General features: G+C 43.2%; 1 protein-coding gene across 1 annotated transcript in view; it reads right to left on the bottom strand.

The window, feature by feature from the left end:
- The window catches only part of camkmt (calmodulin-lysine N-methyltransferase), a 101070-nt gene extending 78970 nt beyond the window's left edge, over positions 1 to 22100 (bottom strand). The window contains exons 1-3 of the mRNA XM_058058247.2: positions 21786 to 22100; positions 21309 to 21478; positions 20829 to 20893 (exon numbers count right to left, since the gene is read on the bottom strand). Of these exons, the coding sequence (XP_057914230.2) occupies positions 20829 to 20893; positions 21309 to 21478; positions 21786 to 21944 (394 nt within the window). The 5' untranslated portion in view covers positions 21945 to 22100. The remainder of the gene's footprint in view (positions 1 to 20828; positions 20894 to 21308; positions 21479 to 21785) is intronic.
- Between the last annotated feature and the right edge of the window lie 104 nt (positions 22101 to 22204).

Raw genomic sequence — 22204 nt, 5'->3', positions numbered from 1 at the left:
TACAATGGACACAAACAAACAACATATAGAGTTCACTTGGTGTTCTACCTAAACGGGTTGCTGTTGGACTCAAAACAAACTAGAAGAACACACAGAAAAACAAAAGCCTGGTTGATGTTTCATTTCACTCCATAGTCACACACTAGTGGTGGTTAACTATGTCTGTAGTCACAGCTGCCCTGGGGTAGTCCGACCACCAAACGTTTATTCGCCAATGTGGGCAGCACTGGAGGCAAGTGTCTTGCCCAGGGACATGAGCGAGGATCGAACCGCAAACCTTCCCATTTCTGGACGACTTGCTCTATCTACTTCCTGTGCCTATGGCACCCCGAAACGAGTCATTGTAAATAATACCAAATGTTCCTATGACACACAACAGTGACTCGAGTTGCTACTTCATTCATTCATTCATTCATTTGCTACCGCGGGAGTTGCTGGAGCCTATCCCAGCTGTCTTCAGGCAAGAGGCGGGGTACACCCTGGACTGGTGGCCAGCCAATCACAGGGCACATATAGACAAACAACCATTCACACTCACATTCATACCTATGGACAATTTGGAGTCGCCAATTAACCTAGCATGTTTTTGGAATGTGGGAGGAAACCGGAGTTCCCGGAGAAAACCCACACATGCACGGGGAGAACATGCAAACTCCACACAGAGATGGCAGAGGATGGAATTGAACTCGGGTCTCCTAGCTGTGAAGCCTGCGCGCTAACCACTTGTCCACCGTGCAACCCTGTGTTGTTTACTTTTATTAATAAAAGCTCGTCTGTATTTCATTGTTCAGATATGATTTGTTTTCTGCTTAAAAAGTTTTGAAGTGTAAAAAAAAAAAACACTTGTTTATTGTAATATGGTACTTTCCGCCATTTAAAATGAATACTGTATAACAAGAAAATGTCTTCAAAGTCCCAGCCTTGGGGCTTATTAAATCCACACCGACACACACACACACAAGCGGACATGAAGGTGCAGACAAGCAAGTGTAAACGCGCAAACGCACACACATCCAGATACAGATGGTATAAATGGCTGCACGAGCGGGGTTTGATGACAAGCCTCCTAACAATAGGCAGCAGAGCAGCCCGGCTATCTGCCTGTCACATGGCCGCTCAGGAGGCTGTCACCACCAACACACTACAAAAAAAAAGATGACAAAAACAAAACAGTAGAGTGCACGCACAAACACACGCACACACACACACAGGCATTACAGAATTACAGTGTAATTCCGAGCGCTGCCATTTATGTGAAGAGTGCTCCGTTTTCCCGACTGTGAGTGGAAGTGAATTTGCTTTTTCTGTTGAGTACAAGTCAGGTTGGATTAAACAACACTTGGCCACTGCTGATGGGTTACTGTGTGTGTGTGTGTGTGTTGTTGTGATGATGCCCACAGGCATCTGGATGTGATGCGGGCAAATCTGTAGACGGAGCCCTTCTCCTGCTCCTGTCAGGGCCCATCTCCCTCTCATCTATTTCTTCCAAGGTGTCCTCCTCTGTTCTCTCCGCTCGTCGTCCTTCACTTTGTTTTCCTCTCACCCACTTTCTCGATTTATACTGTTGCCTCGCGTCATTTCATTTGTTGTCCTTCACTTTGTTTGTCCTTTCACCGGTGTCTTGATTTAGACTGCTGCCTGGCGCCGTTTCATTTTGGGTAGTTTGTTTTTAAAGGATGTGAGAAAGGAGCACAGACAAAGCCTGCACCGTGTTTGTCCTCGCTAGAAGTCATTTAGGGATTCATCTCTAGTAGAATAGATCTAACTAACTCAATTGCCTTATTTTCATTTGTTCGTTTCATGAATTCGCAGAGGTGCTGGAGCCTATCCCAGTGGTCTTCGAGCGAGAGGCGGGTACACCCTGGACTGGTGGCCAGCCAATCACAGGGCACATATAGACAAACAACCATTCACACTCACATTCATACCTATGGACAATTTGGAGTCGTCAATTAACCTAGCATGTTTTTGGAATGTGGGAGGAAACCGGAGTACCCGGAGAAAACCCACGCATGTACAGGGAGAACATGCAAACTCCCCACAGAGGTGGCCGAGGGTGGAATTGAACACAGGTCTCCTAGCTGTGAGGCCTCCGCGCTAACCACTCGTCCGCCGTGCAGCTGTCATTACATTATGTTCATTCATTTTCTACCGCTTAATCTCACAAGAGTCGCGGGGGTGCTGGAGCCATCCCAGCTGTCTTCGGGCGAGAGGCGGGGTACACCCTGGACTGGTAGCCAGCCAATCACAGGGCACATATAGACAAACAACCATTCACACTCACATTCATACCTATGGACAATTTGGAGTCGCCAATTAACCTAGCATGTTTTTGGAATGTGGGAGGAAACCGGGAGTACCCGGAGAAAACTCACGCATGCACGGGGAAACGAGGGCCGAGGGTGGAATTGAACACAGGTCTCCCAGCTGTGACGCCTGAGCGCTAACCATTGACCAGCCTGAATTGTCTCATTTGATTATGCTTTACGTAGCATGCACGCAGGGAGAAGTGATCACATTAACTACTCTCGGCAAAATAATAAAAACACTCGGGTTTGCTACCACATTCCAAATGTTAGATTCCACCCTCGGCCATCTCTGTGTGAAGTTTGCATGTTCTCCCCGTACATGCGTGGGTTTTCTCCGGGTACTCCGGTTTCCTCCCACATTCCAAAAACATGCTAGGTTAATTGGCGACTCCAAATTGTCCATAGGTATGAATGTGAGTGTGAATGGTTGTTTGTCTATATGTGCCCTGTGATTGGCTGGCCACCAGTCCAGGATATACCCCGCAGCTGGGATAGGCTCCAGCATTCTCACGTCCCTCGTGAGGATAAGCGATATAGAAAATGGATTGATGGAGAAAAATGCAAAGTGTATAAAATGAATGAATGAATGTTCTTTTAAGTGCATGTAAACATACCGACTGCTGCAACTACACTGCCCAATTCCGATTTTGATTTTATTCACCATCCAATTCCAAATAACCCTCATGCAAGTGAACGCACCAAAACAATGTGTAACCCAAATTCTTGTTCCTTTCATCTCATTTACCAGCGGCTTTGTTCGCGACACATTCCTCTTGCTCTTTCATGTTGTTATTATAGTAAGTCTTGTTTCTCTGCTCTCAGGGGACTTTTTTTCCTATTTCTTCATTGAGCCAATAAAAGAAAAGACGGCATTGTGTCAGTAATTAGCAGTCTAATGAGGAAATCACAGAAAATAGATAGCGGTATTGTTTCAAACGCCGGCATTTGGATATTTTTTTAAGCTGTAATTATTAGTCTATGGGTTTAATTAAATTGGTGTAAAAAAAAAAAAGAATATTTCTTGAAAAAAATTAAATAGAAGCGATATAATGGCAATCAAAAGAAGGGAACTTTATATCACCACTCACATTTCATCAAGATTTTTTATCACAGTATATATATATATATATATGAAGAGCTTGCAACCAAAAGGCGCTAAATCCATTTTGACTGATTTCAAGAAAATCAATGATTTTTAATTACACACATATCAATCTATTTGGTCATCAAGTCAATATTGCAAATGAAAGAGTTATCAATATAGGTCATAAAAATGCATGCTATAAAAATCCTGCACACACCATGTATTTTATATAATTTTTTTAATTAATTTTTTTTGGGATTTAGCGCCTTTTGGCTGAAATAAATTTGAAGTCATCTTTAACTTCATCAATGGCATTGTTGTAAAAGAATGTAAGGTGCTTTAATGTGCTATGCTAATAAAATATTACAACATATATATATATATATATATATATCGTCCATGTGTTCTTGACTGCGCTATTTGCTTTCTACGTCGCGAGGTGCATATTAATTTAGCTAAATAATATTACATTTATAAAATATACAGAACATATTTTAGCCTTGGTTTTCTCCGGGTACTCCGGTTTCCTCCCACATTCCAAAAAACTCCAAATTGTCCATAGGTATGAATGTGAGTGTGAATGGTTGTTTGTCTATATGTGCCCTGTGATTGGCTGGCCACCAGTCCAGGGTGTACCCCGCCTCTCGCCCAAAGACAGCTGGGATAGGCTCCAGCACCCCCGCGACCCTCGTGAGGAAAAGCGGTAGAAAATGAATGAATATTTTAGCCTTACATAATACATGCCAATACATGCCAGTGTACAGTATCTATAATAGTAGTCACTTTCTATAGTATTACATCTTGAGAAGATATCATGAAGTGTATACTCAGTAGCTAACTGACCCAGTCCTTACTCGGTTGTAGCCCTGCTATTGACATCAAACATCGACTTTCTGTCATATAATATAAATATTTATGTGATTCAGTCAACATGGAAACATGCGTCCAGCTCGATGTGGCGTCTTCCTGCTCAGTTTCACGCTCAATTGCACACATGGACACACCACCGGACATTGGACCATCTGGGACATGCTGTGTATACCTTATTAGGATGTCCATGAGTGGTAACAAACCACTTAGTTATCCACCGGTGCTCGAAGTGGTGGGTTATACACATTTAAGTACTTGGGGTTTACTTTTCTCTTCTCGCCGGCATCAGAGCTCCACCATTAGAATCCCAACTGATGGTGCTAGAATTGCAGTGTGGCAAGGCAAAAGATCAGAACCTCGCACTTGATCCTGCAGCGCTATCACACTTTAGCCATGTGAGCACAGGTGACCCTGTGATCCCACTGTCTGAATGGCTTAGAACAACAAAGAAGACAACTCGTGTGTGTGTGTGTGTAAGATAGCATAAACACTAAAGGCGTGCATACCGCAAATTGCACCCGAACACTCACTTTCTTGGAAAGAACGGCCTTAAAAGCTGTGAAATCTTTTTACGTCTACTGTGGAAGGGTTATTTTTCAAATGTCCCTGAGAATTGTTAACCCCGCGTTACCTGATTTATCTTACTACGCCGTAAAATGATATGTAAATGTTACAAAAAAGTGGACTAATAAATTGACAATAAAAGCACAAATACTGCGGATTTCAGAAAACAACAGATGGAATGATACAGCACTCTACGAGAAGCAATGAAGTCTGTAAAATTAACTAATTAAAAAAAAATCCAAAAATTGTTAACTATAATGATGGAAATGGTAATATTAATGATGATTATAATGATGGTGGGCGGCATGGCGGTCGAGTGGTTAGCGTGCAGACCTCACAGCTAGGAGACCAGGGTTCAATTCCACCCTCGGCCATCTCTGTGTGGAGTTTGCATGTTCTCCCCGTGCATGCGTGGGTTTTCTCCGGGTACTCCGGTTTCCTCCCACATTCCAAAAACATGCTAGGTTAATTGGCGACTCCAAATTGTCCATAGGTATGAATGTGAGTGTGAATGGTTGTTTGTCTATATGTGCCCTGTGATTGGCTGGCCACCAGTCCAGTGTGTACCCCGCTCCAGCACCCCCCACAACCCTCGTGAGGAAAAGCGGTAGAAAATGAATGAATGAATATAATGATGGTCATAATGATAAAGATTATAACAATATAATAATGATAATAACATTACAATGATAATAATAACAGGGGAAAACAAGACAGTGGCATGAACATGATTACATCTTGCAAAAAGGGGTAGGCATTTATAAGCTTTTGCTTCAGCCTACTCCTCTTGAGCTTGTGATCAGAAAGCTGAATACAAATGTAAATAATGCAAAGTTATATTTTGATTGATGTAAGAAATGCACTAATGTTTCATATATTTGCCCAAAAAAAAAATATATATATATATATATATATTGTCTCCAATTGTGAACGTGCATACAAGTGACTATAATGTGTCTAAGTGTGTCACAGACTAGTGGTGGGCAAAACCGTTCATTTCAGTGAACCGGATCATTCCGGTTCATGCAGTAAAAAGAACCGTTCATTTTGGTCAATTGGTCGTTAGCCTGTGATCTCCCCCAGCTCACTCATGTTCACGTTCATTCCAACTCAACTGTCGGTCAAGAATGAACGGCCAACTAGTGTCGGTCCATTACTAAATCTTGACCCCTCCCACCAACCACCCACCCACCAACAGAGCGAGGCGTGACGATAGGATAAAACAGGCAAGCACGCCGATAGTCCCGCCCTACAAAAGGAACGGTTAACTGACTCTCCAGCCAATCAAAAAAAAGCATTTGCAACTGAACGGACTGAACGGGTATTTCAAGGGCGGTGACCTCCGTTCATTCCGTTCACAAAAAAGAACTAGTTCTTTTGACCCGTTCGTTCATGACCGACACACCACTATCACAGACTGCCAAGAATGGGAATACATGAACTTAAAAGTGCATAAAAAGTATATTAGCAGTTGTACTTGACAACGTACTGCACATTAGAGCAGTGATTCTCTACTGGTGAGGTAGGGTTGCCGACACATTCTGGGTATGTCTTAGGGGGAAAACTTGTTTTGTTTTCCAGCATTGATTGTTTTGGACCTTAGAGCGCCCCCTCTAATACCATAATAAGACTTTTAATTGTACATCATGTTCCCTGCGACTCATTCCAGTCGATTTGTAGAGTCCAGGATCATTCAGCGTCAGTCCATCATCCACTTCAGTGTGTGTGTGTATACAAACATGCCATGGCCTAAGTGGGCCATAGGCCTAAAACTAATCAATGGTCATCATTTAAAGCCATTCTCATTCTGCGCACACACACACGCACAAACACTGCTTTGCTGATCAATTGAAAATAAGTGTTATTCACTGCTAAAAGGACATGGACCAAAGAAGGTCTGCTTCCATTTTTGGCTGCTGTGTATCTTGTATGCTAATGTAAATGCATGCTAGTGGGTATTCATATGTGTAACTATACAGTGTGTGTGTGTGTGTGTGTGTGTGTCATGCAGGGGTGTCCTAAATGGAGATGTTTTAGCAGCAAACGTTCAAAGCTTTGAAGGTCAATCAGGTCACTTGAAGAGGCTAAAAAGCATATTCCCTCTCCATGTATTGTCCCTCTATATACTTTTAATGACCTTGCCCCTCCCCTCAAAGCGGTCACATGGTTCTCCCCCTGCTTATCTTTTCTCTTCTTACTAACCTGCCAGCTGTCCTTCTACTTTTATGTACGGGGAAAGGTACAAGGTCATGGAGATAAACATATATAGAAAAGTAAAAGTACTCAAAAGGGAGCCAGGCTGAGATGCTAGCCCACCTAGCATTTGTAGCGAAATGGCAACCATTTTATTTCAGTAGTAGTTAGTGATATTTATTGCAGTGTCCCATTTTGGGGGTGCATGAGTGCTACCGATACTGGGGAGCTACGGTTCATTGAAAAGCCGTCAACACACAGCCACCTTTTACACAAGTCAGTAGCAAGATAATTTGTGTCTTGGCTACAGTCAAGCATGGAAACGACAGCACGGTCCAGGGGACGTATGAGTGCTGCCTGTGTTGAAAATGACTCAACGCTGCCATTATTGACTATAATAGCTGGCAACACAAGTGAGTAACAGGGAAATTGTGTGTTCCCTAAGATCAGGAATGGCATTGCATGAGTATGGACGGGGAAAGGTACAAGGTACAAGGTCATGGAGATAAACATATATAGAAAAGTAAAAGTACTCAAAACGGAGCCAGGCTGAGATGCTAGCCCACCTAGCATTTGTAGAGAAATGGCAACCATTTTATTTCAGTATAGTAGTGAGTGGTATTTAGCACTGGAGTGGTACTTTTGCAGTGTCACATTTTGGGGTTGCATGAGTGCTACCGATACTGGAGAGCTACGGTTCATTGAAAATAAGTCGACTCACAGCCACCTTTTACACAAGTGAGTAGCAAGATAATTTGTGTCTTGGCTACAGTCAAGCAATCACAGTCCAGGGGACGTACGAGTGCTGCCTGTGTTGAAAATGACTCAACGCGGCCATTATTGACTTTAATAGTTTGCAACACAAGTGAGTAACAGGGAAATTGTGTGTTCCCTAAGATCAGGAATGGCATTGCATGAGTTGCATGAGTGCTGCCAGCACTGTGGGAACTGTGGTTCATTCCAACATGTAGTATGAAATTGATGGAGTTATTTTAATAAAGTCAGCAAGAAGAATGTGCACGAAGGTGTGCAAGTACTGTATAATAAATACAAAATAATTCTTCCAGAGGACGTACTGTATATCATTACACTTTAGTCTGTTATCCATTGTATTGGGATTTGAACAGCACATACACACACACACAAACACACACGCTGTGCCTCCAGTGGGGCTGTAATAGAGGGTGTGAGTATATTAGTCGCTATAGTCCAAGTGTTAAGTGCAGGCCCGGTGTGTGTGAAATCGATGACAGCCCATGCTACCCCTCTCAAACACACACACACACACACACACACACATTGTACACACACCGACACAGCTAAGACACATCGCCTAGGGTCAGGGGTCACACTGTCTCTCAAACCTAACTCTGATATTTTGCCCCATTTTTTGAGTACTCAGCCACTTTGTACATGTCACACACACACACACACACACACACACACACACATAGCCTTTGCATAGTCGTATGCTCATCGTATTCCACGGCAGCAGGGAGGGGCCACGCTGTCAAGCACTGGCGTTCCATCGATACTCGGGCACAGCACTAATGCCTGCTGTCTGCTGATGGACCTTGGCCTGCCTCCAGGGACCATTAGCCACACCGGGAAACACACACAAACACACACACACATGTCCAGAGAGGATATACAAAGGTAGCATTTGCACATTGCACATTATCAGTCCATTAAATGGGTGTATCACCAGTGGATATCACATACATTAGACTGCTTCATCTACCAGTAGGCCACGAGGTGCTTGACAGTATACTGCCTTATTGAATATTCTCTATAATAGCATTAAAAAACATTCAAATATACTAGTGTGCTACATGCAATTCTTAGTTATTGCGAATTGACTGCAGACATGGATCCGCTACCCACAAATATTCCATCACAATGTGAACTGCAGTTGCAATAATATTATATTAGACGTGTTATTGCACTTTAGACTGTGTTATTTCTTCAGCCATTTTAGTGGTGAAATGATTTAATCAACTACATAATGACTAGAATAATAGAATTACACAGTAGAATATCGTGTAATGTCAAATGTACTAGTGTGCTACATGCAATTCTTAGTTACTGTGAATTGACTGCAGACATGGATCAATTTATGTGAACTAAAGTTGCAATAATATTATATTAGACGTATTATTTCTTCAGACATTTTAGTGGAGAAATGATTTAATCATCTATAAAATGACTAGAATAATATAGAATTACACAATACAATATCGTGTAATGTTATGATAGTCCCCGACTACAACGATTGATGATGATTTAAAGCTCAGTCATGACAGTATTAGATTCAGATTCAAGTTCAAGTTAGTGTAAAGTGGTACTAGAAATCGTTATCATTTCAAGAATTCCAAGTGGGACCCCTGATATGTACACAGGTGTGAGTAAAAGGTGAGAATACTTTCAAAGCAAGCACACTAAGGCCAGTGTCAGCATTAACAGAGGACTTAGAGCGCCCCCCAGCTGGATGCCCAGGCTGACACACACGTGTGCAAACACAGATGCGTGGGGATGCCAATAGCTTTTATTATTTAAAAAAAAAAAAAAAAACTAAACGTGCTGGCCGTGTATTGTTTCTGGTGATTGCACACTTCACGTTTGTTGTGCCGCATCCGCCGCTGGTTACATCCAAGCAAATGTTTTCCCACACACGGTGCAAAGGCCAGGTGATGCTCACACACACCAACACACACATACATACAGCATGAAAGAGGTGCAATTAGAGCATCCCACTCCAATTAACCAGCTCTCTAAACAAATCCGCATTAGGCCCTCCATTGTGGCTGCCCTCAAAAACAGCCACTTGGGAAAACAGCATAAAAGCTCAGAAAGTGTTTCTCCTCTAGGACCTGTGTGTGTGTTTGTGTGTGTTTGTGTGTGTTTGGACTGGCAGTGGCTGCACTGCTGTAACTGTACCACTGATGAGAAGACTGTGCAATCACTGGTGGATGGAAAGTGCTAGAAAAAGGTCATGAGGAGGCAGCAAAGATGGTGAAGAATAAGCAAATAAAATAAAATATCAAATAAAATGTGATTGTGTGATTGAGCATAATGTTGTAAATTTACAATATTACATTCATTCATTCACTACTGCTTATCCTCACGAGGGTCGCAGGGGGTGCTGGAGCCTATCCCAGCTGTCTTCAGGCGAGAGGCGGGGTACACCCTGGACTGGTGGCCAGCCAATCACAGAGCACATATAGACAAACAACCATTCACACTCACATTCATACCTATGGACAATTTGGAGTCAATTAACCTAGCATGTTTTTGGAATGTGGGAGGAAATCGGAATACCCGGAAAAAAACCACGCATGCACGGGGAGAACATGCAAACTCCACACAGAGATGGCCGGGAATGGAATCAAACTCGGGTCTCCTAGCTGTGTGGCTTGCGTGCTAACCACTCATTCGAATTGTAATTCATTCATTCATTTATTTTCTACCGCTTATCCTCACGAGGGTCGCAGGGGGTGCTGGAGCCTATCCCAGCTGTCTTCAGGCGAGAGGCAGGGTACACCGTGGACTGGTCGCAAGCCAATCACAGGGCACATATAGTCAAACAACCATTCACACTCACATCCATACCCAATTAACCTAGCATGTTTTTGGAATGTGGGAGGAAACCGGAATACCCGGAAAAAACACACGCATGCACGGGGAGAACATGCAAACTCCACACAGAGATGGCGGAATTGAACTCAGGTCTCCTAGCTTTGAGGTCTGCGCGCTAAGCCGTGCCGCCCCTACAATATTACTTTATTGTAATATACAAATTGGTTAGAAAATAACGTTCAGTTATGATTTAGGTCTCACTTTTGGTCGCCCTTTCAGGAGGAGGATCCTGTTACTTTGTGTTTATCGTGTTTTGCCTTGGTTAGTGGTTATCTTATTGACCACACAGTCCGGACTTTGTGGGTTCAAGTCTCTGTTTGGGCATCTCTGTGGGTATTTTGCATGTTCTCCGCTTGTGTGGGTTTCCTCGCCTCTTGCAAAACAATCATCTGTGATGGGCTCCACATTGCCTGTGACCCTCTTAAGGACTAAGGACTAAGTGGACTTTATTTTTGCTGAACACAACTCCTGCAACACCTACATTGCGACAAAATGTATTCTGGTTTTGTGTATTTGAAGTGGGGGGTCGGAGGTAGTATTAGCGACACCAAAGTGGCTTGGAGGCACATTTGAAATAGTCGCCGGTTGACTTAATTGAAAGTAATTGATTTTGGCCTCGGCAGCCCCCGACTCCTCCGTGCCCTGTCCTCACTGGAGGCGAAAAAAGCAGAGACGAGGACCCCCGGCTGACGTGGTCTCACACTCAAGACGGTCAACAGTGGCCACTCTGGCTCCTGAATGCAACTTGACACACATGAAAAAAAGTTCCTGCAGTTAATCACCATGCGGCTTTCAGCACAATAGGGATTGAAGGTGACCCCCTCCTCCATTAAAGTCAGCAGTTGATAGGGTGCATGGTTGTGTGTGTGTGTGCACGTGTACACTATTACCAGCAAGCAGTGGGGAGTAAGGTCAGGAAATGAGTAGAGCGTTAAAGGGGTGGGGGGGGGGGGATTCCCTCCCCAGTGCCTTTACATTGTGAGTGGCGCTAATACTCAGCTAATTACAAGGACATACTTTAACAGCAAGCATGTCTTTCCTTCCTTTTCTTCCCAACTCCACTCACTGTGGAATTATGGCAGGGAATGAAAGAGGGAGAAGGAGAAAAGCAAGAGTAATAACAGCCCCCCCCTCCCCAAATAAAAGCCAACTCACCCTCCCTCTGGACGAATACAATTATTGGATTTTTCCCCATTTAAAAGCAAGCCGACCCCCCGCCCCCCCCCCCTTAATCTCCTTCCTGTTAGTGTGAGAGCTTCTAATAATGGAAAATACTTTTTATGCATTAAGTTTTCTTAATGACATGTGTGAATGAATATGATCCTGTAGGGCAGGGGTGTCCAAAGTGTGGTCCAGGGGTCGTTTGTGGCTCACAGGTCTTTTCTTTATTGGTCGGTTCGTTAATCTGCAATTAGGAGAGGGTATAAGACTCACACGGCGATTGAAGGCTTACAAATGTATTGAAAATATGTCAGACGGAATAGAATGGAGTATCTTCCCATAGCCCCCCCCCCCGATCAAGTGAAACCTGGCAAAAGTGGCAAACCTTGATTGACACCTTTCTCTTCACGTCCACGTGATTAGGTGCATGTTCTTATCTTTAAGTGTTTCACAGCAATCGAGTGGTTAGCGTGCAGACCTCACAGCTAGGAGACCAGGGTTCAATTCCACCCTCGGCCATCTCTGTGTGGAGTTTGCATGTTCTCCCCGTGCATGCGTGGGTTTTCTCCAGGTACTCCGGTTTTCCTCCCACATTCCAAAAAAACAACCATTCACACTCACATTCATACCTATGGACAATTCGGAATCGCCAATTAACCTAGCATGTTTTTGGAATGTGGGAGGAAACCGGAGTACCCGGAAAAAACCCACACATGCACGGGGAAGAACATGCAAACTCCACACAGAGATGACCGAGGATGGAATTGTACACTGGTCTCCTAGCTGTGAGGCCTTAGTGCTAACCACTCAACCGCCATGCCGCCTGAATTGCCTTATTTGATTTTTTTTTTTTTGCTCTATGTCGCATGCACGCAGGGAGAAGCGATCACATTAATTACACTCGGCAAAAATAATAAAAACACTCCGGTTTCCTCCCACATTCCAAATGTTCGATTCCACCCTCGGCCATCTCTGTGTGGAATTGTCCATAGGTATGAATGTGAGTGTGTGAATGGTTGTTTGTCTATATGTGCCCTGTGATTGGCTGGCCACCAGTCCAGGGTGTACCCCGCCTCTCGCCCGAAGACAGCTGGGATAGGCTCCAGCACCCCCCGCGACCCTTGTGAGGCAAAAGCGGTAGAAAATGAATGAATGAATGAACTAGTCCTGAACACGGAAACTGCTCCCGTCCGTCCGTGTAAACACCCCCTGGAGCCCTGAGCTGTCAGCAGCAGATGCTAATGACCGCACTAAAATGCTAATGCAAGCTAGCACAGGTCTCAGAGGAGAGAAGAAAAGTTAACTGATTTTCAAGTGGCCCCCAGAGTGAGCGCAAGCTAATCGCTAACCAGCTCTATAGCACTTTGCATGGGCCTGCTGGGAGTCATTTTGGATGGCGGAGACGCAAACTGACATACGGCTATGTCGGTGTAGATGAGGACCTTTGAGGCCGTTAAGAAGGTGATTATGATTATTGAATAAGGTGCATAATTAGTATGGTTTAAGGCCATCTTAATTGAACATACACCTGGTTACACTGTATGTGCACAACAGAGGCTTTCTTGTCCCATTTTTTTTTTTTCGGTCTCCATCTGCACACAGCAGGCCATGGCGCCATGGACCTTTGTGTTTGACCACTGAAGATGAAATAATACACACACACACACACACACACACATTTGCCCATTATACAAGTAGCCGTCAGTGGCTAGAATTGCACCAAAATCTAAAAAGTCCTAACTAGGCCTATTTTTCACCTCTCCACAATATTTAATTGTTTTTTGCACAGTCCCGCTAACACTAACAACAAGACAGAACCATTACACTGTATTATTGTATTATCTTCTGCTCATGTGCAGAGCATCTTTAATGATACTGAAATGAATGAAAACCTCGAGAGACAGACGGGGGGGAGAGAGAGAGAGAGAGAGAGAGAGAGAGAGAGAGAGAGCGAGAGACCAGCACAAAAGCAGTTTCTATAGACACGTTATAAACAGCGCAACGGGGTGGCCACAAAACCTTGTCATTGACACAACAGTCTGAGCGTGTCAATGTGTGTGTGTGTGTGTGTGCTCCCTTCTAACGCTATTATCTAACGAGGTATAATTAGCGCTGCGCCACCATGAGTCGGCGTAATTATGCAAACAGGGTTCTGCTGAAGGTTGGGCTGGGGTGTTTTTTTTTTAGGGGGGGGGGTGAATTTATAACACACATTACATCACTGCATAACACCGGGAGTTGTTTCCAATATTTTGTTTTCTGTAAATGCTCCAAATAACAACTGTGGCTGTAGGCAACCTCCTGATGTTTTTTTAGAGAACTACAAAAAATGGTCGTATTTCAAGTATCACGTGTGATCAGCATCCACCCCGCTGTTTCTAATATTTTGTTTTCTGTAAATGCTCCAAATAACAACTGTGGCTGTAGGCAACCTCCTGATGTTTTTTTTAAGAACTACAAAAGATGGCCATATTTCAAGTATCAAGTGTGATCAGCATCCACCCCGTTTATCTACCTCTGCATGCCATTTAGACGTTGATGTGAAACCTTGTTTGTTTACAATGAAGTCATGGATGCTATTAATGCTAATACTCCTTACTGCTATCACAACATTGGGATTGTTATTTATACTTGCTAATAAATGACCAGATGCACCATTTTTCTTTCCACTTTCTCATGCAACCCAAATCATTATTAAAGTTTTAAAAAGGGTATAACACACATTACATCACACACTGCATAACACTGGGAGTTTTTTTCTAATATTTACTTTTCTTTAAATGCTCCAAATAACAACTGTGGCTGTAGGCAACCTCCTGATGTTTTTTTTAAGAACTACAAAAGATGGCCGTATTTCAAGTATCAAGTGTGATCAGCATCCACCCCGTTTATCTACCTCTGCATGCCATTTAGACGTTGATGTGAAACCTTGTTTGTTTACAATGAAGTCATGGATGCTATTAATGCTAATACTCCTTACTGCTATCACAACATTGGGATTGTTATTTATACTTCCTAATAAATGACCAGGTGCACCATTTTTTTTCTACTTTCTCATGTACTCCAAATCATTATTAAAGTTTAAAAAAGTGTAATCGCCCACTTCCAATTAACACTCCATTCTCTTTGCGGTTTAGCTAAATACAGTATACATGCTGTTTAAGCTACACAAGAGGGTTAAAATATGACTAGGGAAACATTTATATTGTAACCTAAGTACCAAGACTAGACAATAATGCTGCATGAAGTATTGTTGGAGTCTATGGGAGACAACATGGACACAAGAGAGGCTAAAAGACCATATATTGGGATGCTTTCACACAGAAACGCAAAAACAGGCTTAATGTCATCAATGACCTTAATGGCTGCCAGTGAAGTAACATTCATGCATGTGATCTTTGACAAAACCCCTGACAGGTCACGCCAAAGCTCGCCAATGTCAACAAGGCCTTCTACCTCAAAAAAAAAACACAACTGTGAACACGCCTCTGATGCATTCTTAGTGGCTTCACCCCGAGGGCTGGGACGACTACAAATCCTGATCCCTTTGCAGGAAACAAGCACACCTCAAAACCCCCAAACAACACCAGCGACAAAACCCCTTCACAATTACAAGCACCCGCTGACAGGCAGAGAAGCAGGAGGGGGGGGGGGGGGGTCAAAAGTTCAAAGTTCAAAGAGTTCATTACGATAAAAAAAAAATGGTCCATCTGCTCACACGTAATGAGCTACAAATGTACTGACTTCTCCACGACTCAACGACTACCCCAAAAGGGGTACACGGGGATGATAATACACCATGTTAGAGTAAAAGTAGCTGTCCGCCTATTCCAAGTAGAAGTGGTAGGCTTTTGGGTTCTTAATTTCCCCCATTCTGTTTGAAACCCTTTCATAAGCTTAGAATAAATAAAATGTAGGCTAACTAGTTAGCGTGCTAGCATACTTATGCAGCAGTGGCCTTCGCTCATGTCCCTGCAGTGATCCTCAAGCCTGCTCCATTTGAATAAACAAAAGACAAAAAACAAAAGAATAACTATAGGGGTGTTATTTCATGTCTACAAGGCTCTAACAAATGACGTATGTAGGAGGTCCTAAACAGGTTTTCTACATTCTAACTCAAAAAAACATTCAATTCATTAATATTGAATCCTAATATTGAAATTAACTTACTGCGGACCAATTAGCTGAGATAAACAAGGAACGACTCAGCTCTGAACATGTGACATCACTTCCTGTCAACTCTGCTCAATCAGGTCCCCTCACGACAGAACACATGAGCACAAATCTTATTGAGGTTTTTATCTTATTCTGTCCACTATACTCTGTAATGTGGGAGAAAAACGGAGTACCAGGAGAAAATCCACGCATGCACGGAGAGAACATGCAAACTCCACACAGAGATGGCCGCGGGTGGAATCGAACATTTGGAATGTGGGAGGAAACCGGAGTGTTTTATTATTTTTGCCGAGTGTAATTAATGTGATCGCTTCTCCCTGCTTGCATGCGACGTAGAGCAAAAAATTAAAATAATCAAATAAGGCAATTCAGGCTGCACGGTGGACAAGTGGTTAGCACTCAGGCCTCACAGCTAGGAGACCCGTGTTCAATTCCACCCTGGGTCATATCTGTGTGGAGTTTGCATGTTCTCCCTGTGTGGGTTTTTTCTGGGTACTCCGGTTTCCTCCCACATTCCAAAAACATGCTAGGTTAATTGGCGACTCCAAATTGTCCATAGGTATGAATGTGAGTGTGAATGATTGTTTGTTTTGCAATGTGGGAGGAAACTGGAGTTTGAAACCTGAGATGGCTGAGGGTGGAATTGAACTCGGGTCTCCTAGCTGTGAGGCTTGCACGCAAACCACTTGCAGCCCCACATCCACATTATTCAAAGAATAGTCTAAAAATTGCACTAAAATTGATTGAAAATCGTCACAGGCTATCTGCAGCTTTTATCTGTGAAGGCCACCTACCACCTGGCGTTGTGGAAGCGGTCATGGTTGGGCTGCAGAATTACAGAAGTGAGCAAACTGTGAGATTTACATCGGGCACCTGACTAATACTGTATGTTGATGTAAAGGTCCTGACTGCAAAAGTACTACTTTTACACATAAGTAGCACGCACTATAAAGGATTATATTACCCTCTTCATTACATTTGATTGCAACTCCTCGTCTTCTCTCCATGCCTGGAAGTGAAACCATTGACTTCAGTTTATTGTCACCTAAGACATCACATATTGTTCGCATCCGTGCTCAGCGGTGCCACAAACACAATAGCAAGGACTGAGAGAGAGAGGGGCTCATGTCGACAGGGGGTAGCAATTTAAAGCCGAGTCTGCATTTTAGGGTTAGCGGGCTAATCCTGCCAGGCTTTTTAGCTTGCTATTGACCAGGACAAGGACCCCTAAGGATTCGGGCTTGTCCACACCTCAGGGGTGAGGGATTAGCAAGATAGCAGGGAAGTTGGTGAAGGTAGAGCAGATGTATCAGCGGATGTGTGACACTTTTTGGGAGGGGGGTGGAAACACCAGGGGGGGGTTGCTATTTAGCTGTGCAGTTGCATGTCATTCTATTAAAAAGGGGGTGCACATCAGTTGTGTGTATTTAAGAGGGGTTTCGCTCCCATTTCCATCACATACAGACCCCAGGGTTTTTGACAGGGTCACCTCTGGGCTTTTCAGAACCTCCTCTCAACCAGTCCTAATTGATCTCACGCATTAGTAGTTCCAAACATGGAATGGAGAACAAGGGAGGTGGGGTATTGTTGGTTTATTGTCTGAGGAACAAGACGGAGGACCCTCCTTAACATGGTGCATTACCTTTATCCTAATCTTAGGGTGCTGGTGCTCTTTAGTGCATCGGCCAATCAAAGTGGAGTACGTGCAGTTTGTTTGGTCGGTAATCGAACACAGGTGCGAGCCTAATCAAGCAGTGCTCGGTGGTCCTGTCTCAATAGGATCCTTCAGGGTGTCATCCGGTTGGCATGTATTCATGATGCCCTCAGAAGTTACACTTTATCGCCCAAATCTGTCCCTCTCATATACGGGGAATAAACCAAATAAAAACATGTTTTTATTTAATAACTCGAGACACAACCATAGAGATACATTCATTCATTTTCTACCGCTTATCCTCACAAGGGTCGCGGGAGGTGCTGGAGCCTATCCCAGCTGTCTTAGGGTGAGAGGCAGGGTACACCCTGGACTGGTTGCCAGCCAATCACAGGGCACATATAGACAAACAACCATTCACACTCACATTCATACCTACAATTTGGAGTCGCCAGTTAATTAATTAGAATGCAAGAGGAAACCGGAGTACCTGGGGAAAAAAAACACGCATGCACGGGGAGAACATGCAAACTCCACACAGAGATGGCCGAGGGTGGGATTGAACCCAGGTCTCCTAGCGCATTAGCCACTCGACCGCCCCTCATAGAGATACACATACTGCTTAAAACATCTTGTGTATATGTTTATAAATACTTTTGTCATTCATTCATTTTCTAACGCTTTTTCCTCATGAGGGTCACGGGGGTGCTGGAGCCTATCCCAGCTGTCTTCGGGTGAGAGGCGGGGTACACCCTGGACTGGTTGCCAGCCAATCACAGGGCACATATAGACAAACTCACACTCGCAGTCGCCAATTAATTAATTGGAATGTGGGAGGAAACCAGAGTACCCGGAAAAAAAACCCACGCATGCACAGGGAGAACATGCAAACTCCACACAGAGATGGCCGAGGGTGGGATTGAACCCAGGTCTCCTAGCCACTCGACCGCCCCTCATAGAGATACACATAACGCTCAAAACATCTTGTGTGTATGTTTATAAATGCTTTTATCATAATATTTTTTTCGACGTGATTTTTTTTTTTTATACGCAAAAAATGCATTGTCTTAATGGTTCAGCCTGTTATGTTTAATAAGGTCATCAAGAAATGCAACAAATGGCAATTTTTGATTCATGTCCGTCCCAAGCAACACTGTTTAACTCACTAGTCTATGCAGAAATCTTATACTGTAGCAATGTGAGGACAGCCTGTATGGATCCGCGCTTTAACAATGTGTCCTTGCAAAGGTAGAAAAATAGACGAATCACCCCTGGCATGCCCACCCAATGTCCCCCCCACTCCCCTCTCCCCGGCCCTCCTCTCCACCCCTGCTCAATAGATGCTCTCATCTCCGGCTGTGCTAATCCACCAGCCGAGTCAGGAACTCACTTACCCATCTGGCCAAGCATGACTCAAGCTGAGAGGATGAAGGATTGGGGAAAAAAACATGGAAAGATACTGTAAGACTCCAAAGGAGATAAAGCCATGATGACTCTTGTCTGTCTTTGATGCTATTGTCTCAGAATGGACTTTATCTATACAAACAGTCTAACATTAGCGTTGTTGTAGTTGTTGTTGTTGTGCAGTGAAGACGCCTGTAGTCATGGCCTTCACCTTTGACCCCGAATCCTGTGGCGCCATCTGGCTGGTTAACGCCAACCTATAATCTTTGACATGACCCATCACAGGGCTTACAAGCATGGTCGGGCACAGAAGGAGGTTCTAGATAAATGGGAAGGGATCACAATTGAACCTGTCGCTTCAGCTCAAACATCTACTTTTAAAAGCCCAATGATCATAATTTAGGTAGGAACCAACTAGTTGTACACTTTCATACATAACAACTGATATATGTGTTTCGATTCATGAGCGTTCACAGCGTGGGGTTTTATTCAAGTAGTGACAAACACCTTCACCCTGAGCGAGTGCGAGGTTTTCTTCCAGTCACTCTTATCATCTTAAATAGTACGCAGTACACAGTCCTCCCTACATTCTGGTTCAAACACCGTGCCTCAATCTCATGTTATTTAAAATCAATTAATATCGTTGAATATAGCCTATTATTCGTAAAAATATCTATATATATTCCATTTACTAATATTGAATTCACTTAAAAAAGGGATGACCATATCTACTACCTTTTTTGTCCCTTAAAGTAATTTCCGTTTGGTCTACAAAAGCAAATAACTACCCAATTACTTCAATTAAAGCCCAATCAAAACATTGGCACAAATGCCACTGGCTGTAGGCAACCTCTTCATGTGTGATCAACAACTAGCAGATTTATCTATCTCTTCATGAGTGTGAAATGTAGGTTGCTGTTCATCAGCTGTCTGCGTGAAAGTCATGTGTTACGATGTAATGTTGTGGAAGATACTTGTATTTAATAATATCATTCATAACATGTTCCATTTTCTCATGCACTCTAAATCATTATTAAAGATAAATACTAGTAGATAAATACTAGTTGAATACTTGTTACTGTATAGGCTATTGTTTTTGACTGCAATTCTACATTCTGTTACAGGTTCTTGTTTTTGATGTACATATATTTACACTTATTTTGAACAGCACCTTCCACTTTCATATTTATATTGTTATTCCTTGTTTTACTTTCATCCTTTTCCTTATTCTTATTTTTTACTTTCTACAAAATGCACCGTGGAGTTGCACTCAAATTTCGTTGTATGCAATACAACGACAATAAAGGCGATTCTGATTCTGATTCTCTAAACTTGTTATGGTATATGACATTTTCACATTTGGAAGATATAGCCTTAAACCTAATAACTTAATAGTATTAACTAACTGTAACCAGTGGTGAAAACACATTAGAAAAATATATAACACAATTATATTTCTGCTCTTGTCTTTGAAGTGAAGCATCATTCTCTCCCCTTTCTCCCTCCCCAACACTGATGGCTGTACACTGAAGCAATAAGAAGACATGTAGTCCACTTCCCTCTGAAGGACGTTTGAAGGTAGAACCATGATACACCATGCAACAAAACCCATTGAGCCAGATGGAATCAATGCGTCCGCCATCAAAGCGTCAATCATTTGCTAACAGCACACAGCATGAGGCTCACTCCAACTTGTCTGTGTGTGTGTGTGTGTGTGTGTGTGTGTGTGTGTGTGTGTGTGTGAGAGAGAGAGAGAGTGGAGTCAAAGTGGACTTACAGACATTCCCGGTGTTGTCAAAGCTGGTGAGCACTTCGTTAACTCGTAGAGGACCCATGTTGTCCCTGAAAGACACAAATAATGAAGGATTTATCATTTGTTTTGATTATATGAAGCCTGCACGGTGGTTAGCTTGCAGACCTCGGTTCAATTCCACCACTCTGTGTGGAGTTTGCATGTTCTACCCATGCATGTGTGGGTTTTCTCCGGGTACTCCGGTTTCCTCCCACATTCCAAAAACATGCTAGGTTAATTGGCGACTCCAAATTGTCCATGAGGTATGAATGTGAGTGTGAATGGTTGTTTGTCTATATGTGCCCTGTGATTGGCTGGTGCCCAGTCCAGGGTGTACCCCGCCTCTCGTCGGAAGACAGCTGGGATAGGCTCCAGCACCCTCGCGACCCTTGTGAGGATAAGCGGTCGAAAATGAATGAATGAATGACTATTATGAATAAAAAGAGCCCCCTTTTTGGTGCATACCTGAGAAAGGCACTGTACTCTGGAAAGTAGACACTTCTGTACTCCACCCACTGCTCCTCTGAGGGTTCCTGTGATGGGAGTCTTTTCCTGCTGAAAAGGTCAAAGGATGCAAACCTGCGCACAGACACCTGTTTGACTTCTGGATTGTCCACCTGCTTCTGGCGCAAAACCTTTCATAGCGAGCAAAGAATAACAACAAGTAGGTTAATTCATTGTCTTTGCTTGGGTCACCTTAAAAACCAAATAACCTATAAGTGAATAACCTGATAATAAACAGAATCAAAGTACTAACAATAAGACTTAAATGTGGGAAGTAAAGAAGGTATAAAGTTGAAAGAATAGAAGGCTAATAGGACAACAACAATAGAGGACACCATGTTCCACGCACCTGTAGGTCCAGACACATACATCATGGCTACATGTTAACTATTTTTTGTCATGGCATGGCGACATTAATACATTAAACCTCAAAATTACCTGTCTAAGTAGAGTCCATCTTGCTCGGGCGACATCTGCAGTAACACCATCATGGGATGTTTGTGAATTAGCATCAGAGGACGTGTCTTCATTCATATTTCGCCTGTGGAACGACACTGCGACGTTCTTTTCTTCGGTACCGGCGGAATCTTTCTCCATTTGTCTTCTAATGTAGCTTCAATTAAATTGTCACAGTAAATAACAGCGGCGGTGTGCGGTCATTTAAATTAAAATATAAATAAAAAACTGTCAGAAAAGTACAACGATAGCATATTCGGCTAAACTGGAGTCATGTTAAGATCCATACCACTTCCGTACACTTGTCTGCGCTCGAGGCTTTGTAGTAGATTAAACAGCAATCGAACTCGATTGTCAGTGTCAATGCAGCCATACTGGTAGCTCTGAGTTCGATTTTTTAA

Source organism: Doryrhamphus excisus, linkage group LG20 (assembly GCF_037039965.1).
Source record: "Doryrhamphus excisus strain RoL-2023G ecotype Guam linkage group LG20, RoL_Dexc_Guam_v1.1, whole genome shotgun sequence".
NCBI lineage: Eukaryota > Metazoa > Chordata > Actinopteri > Syngnathiformes > Syngnathidae > Doryrhamphus > Doryrhamphus excisus.
This window is presented reverse-complemented; position numbering and strand designations above follow the sequence as displayed.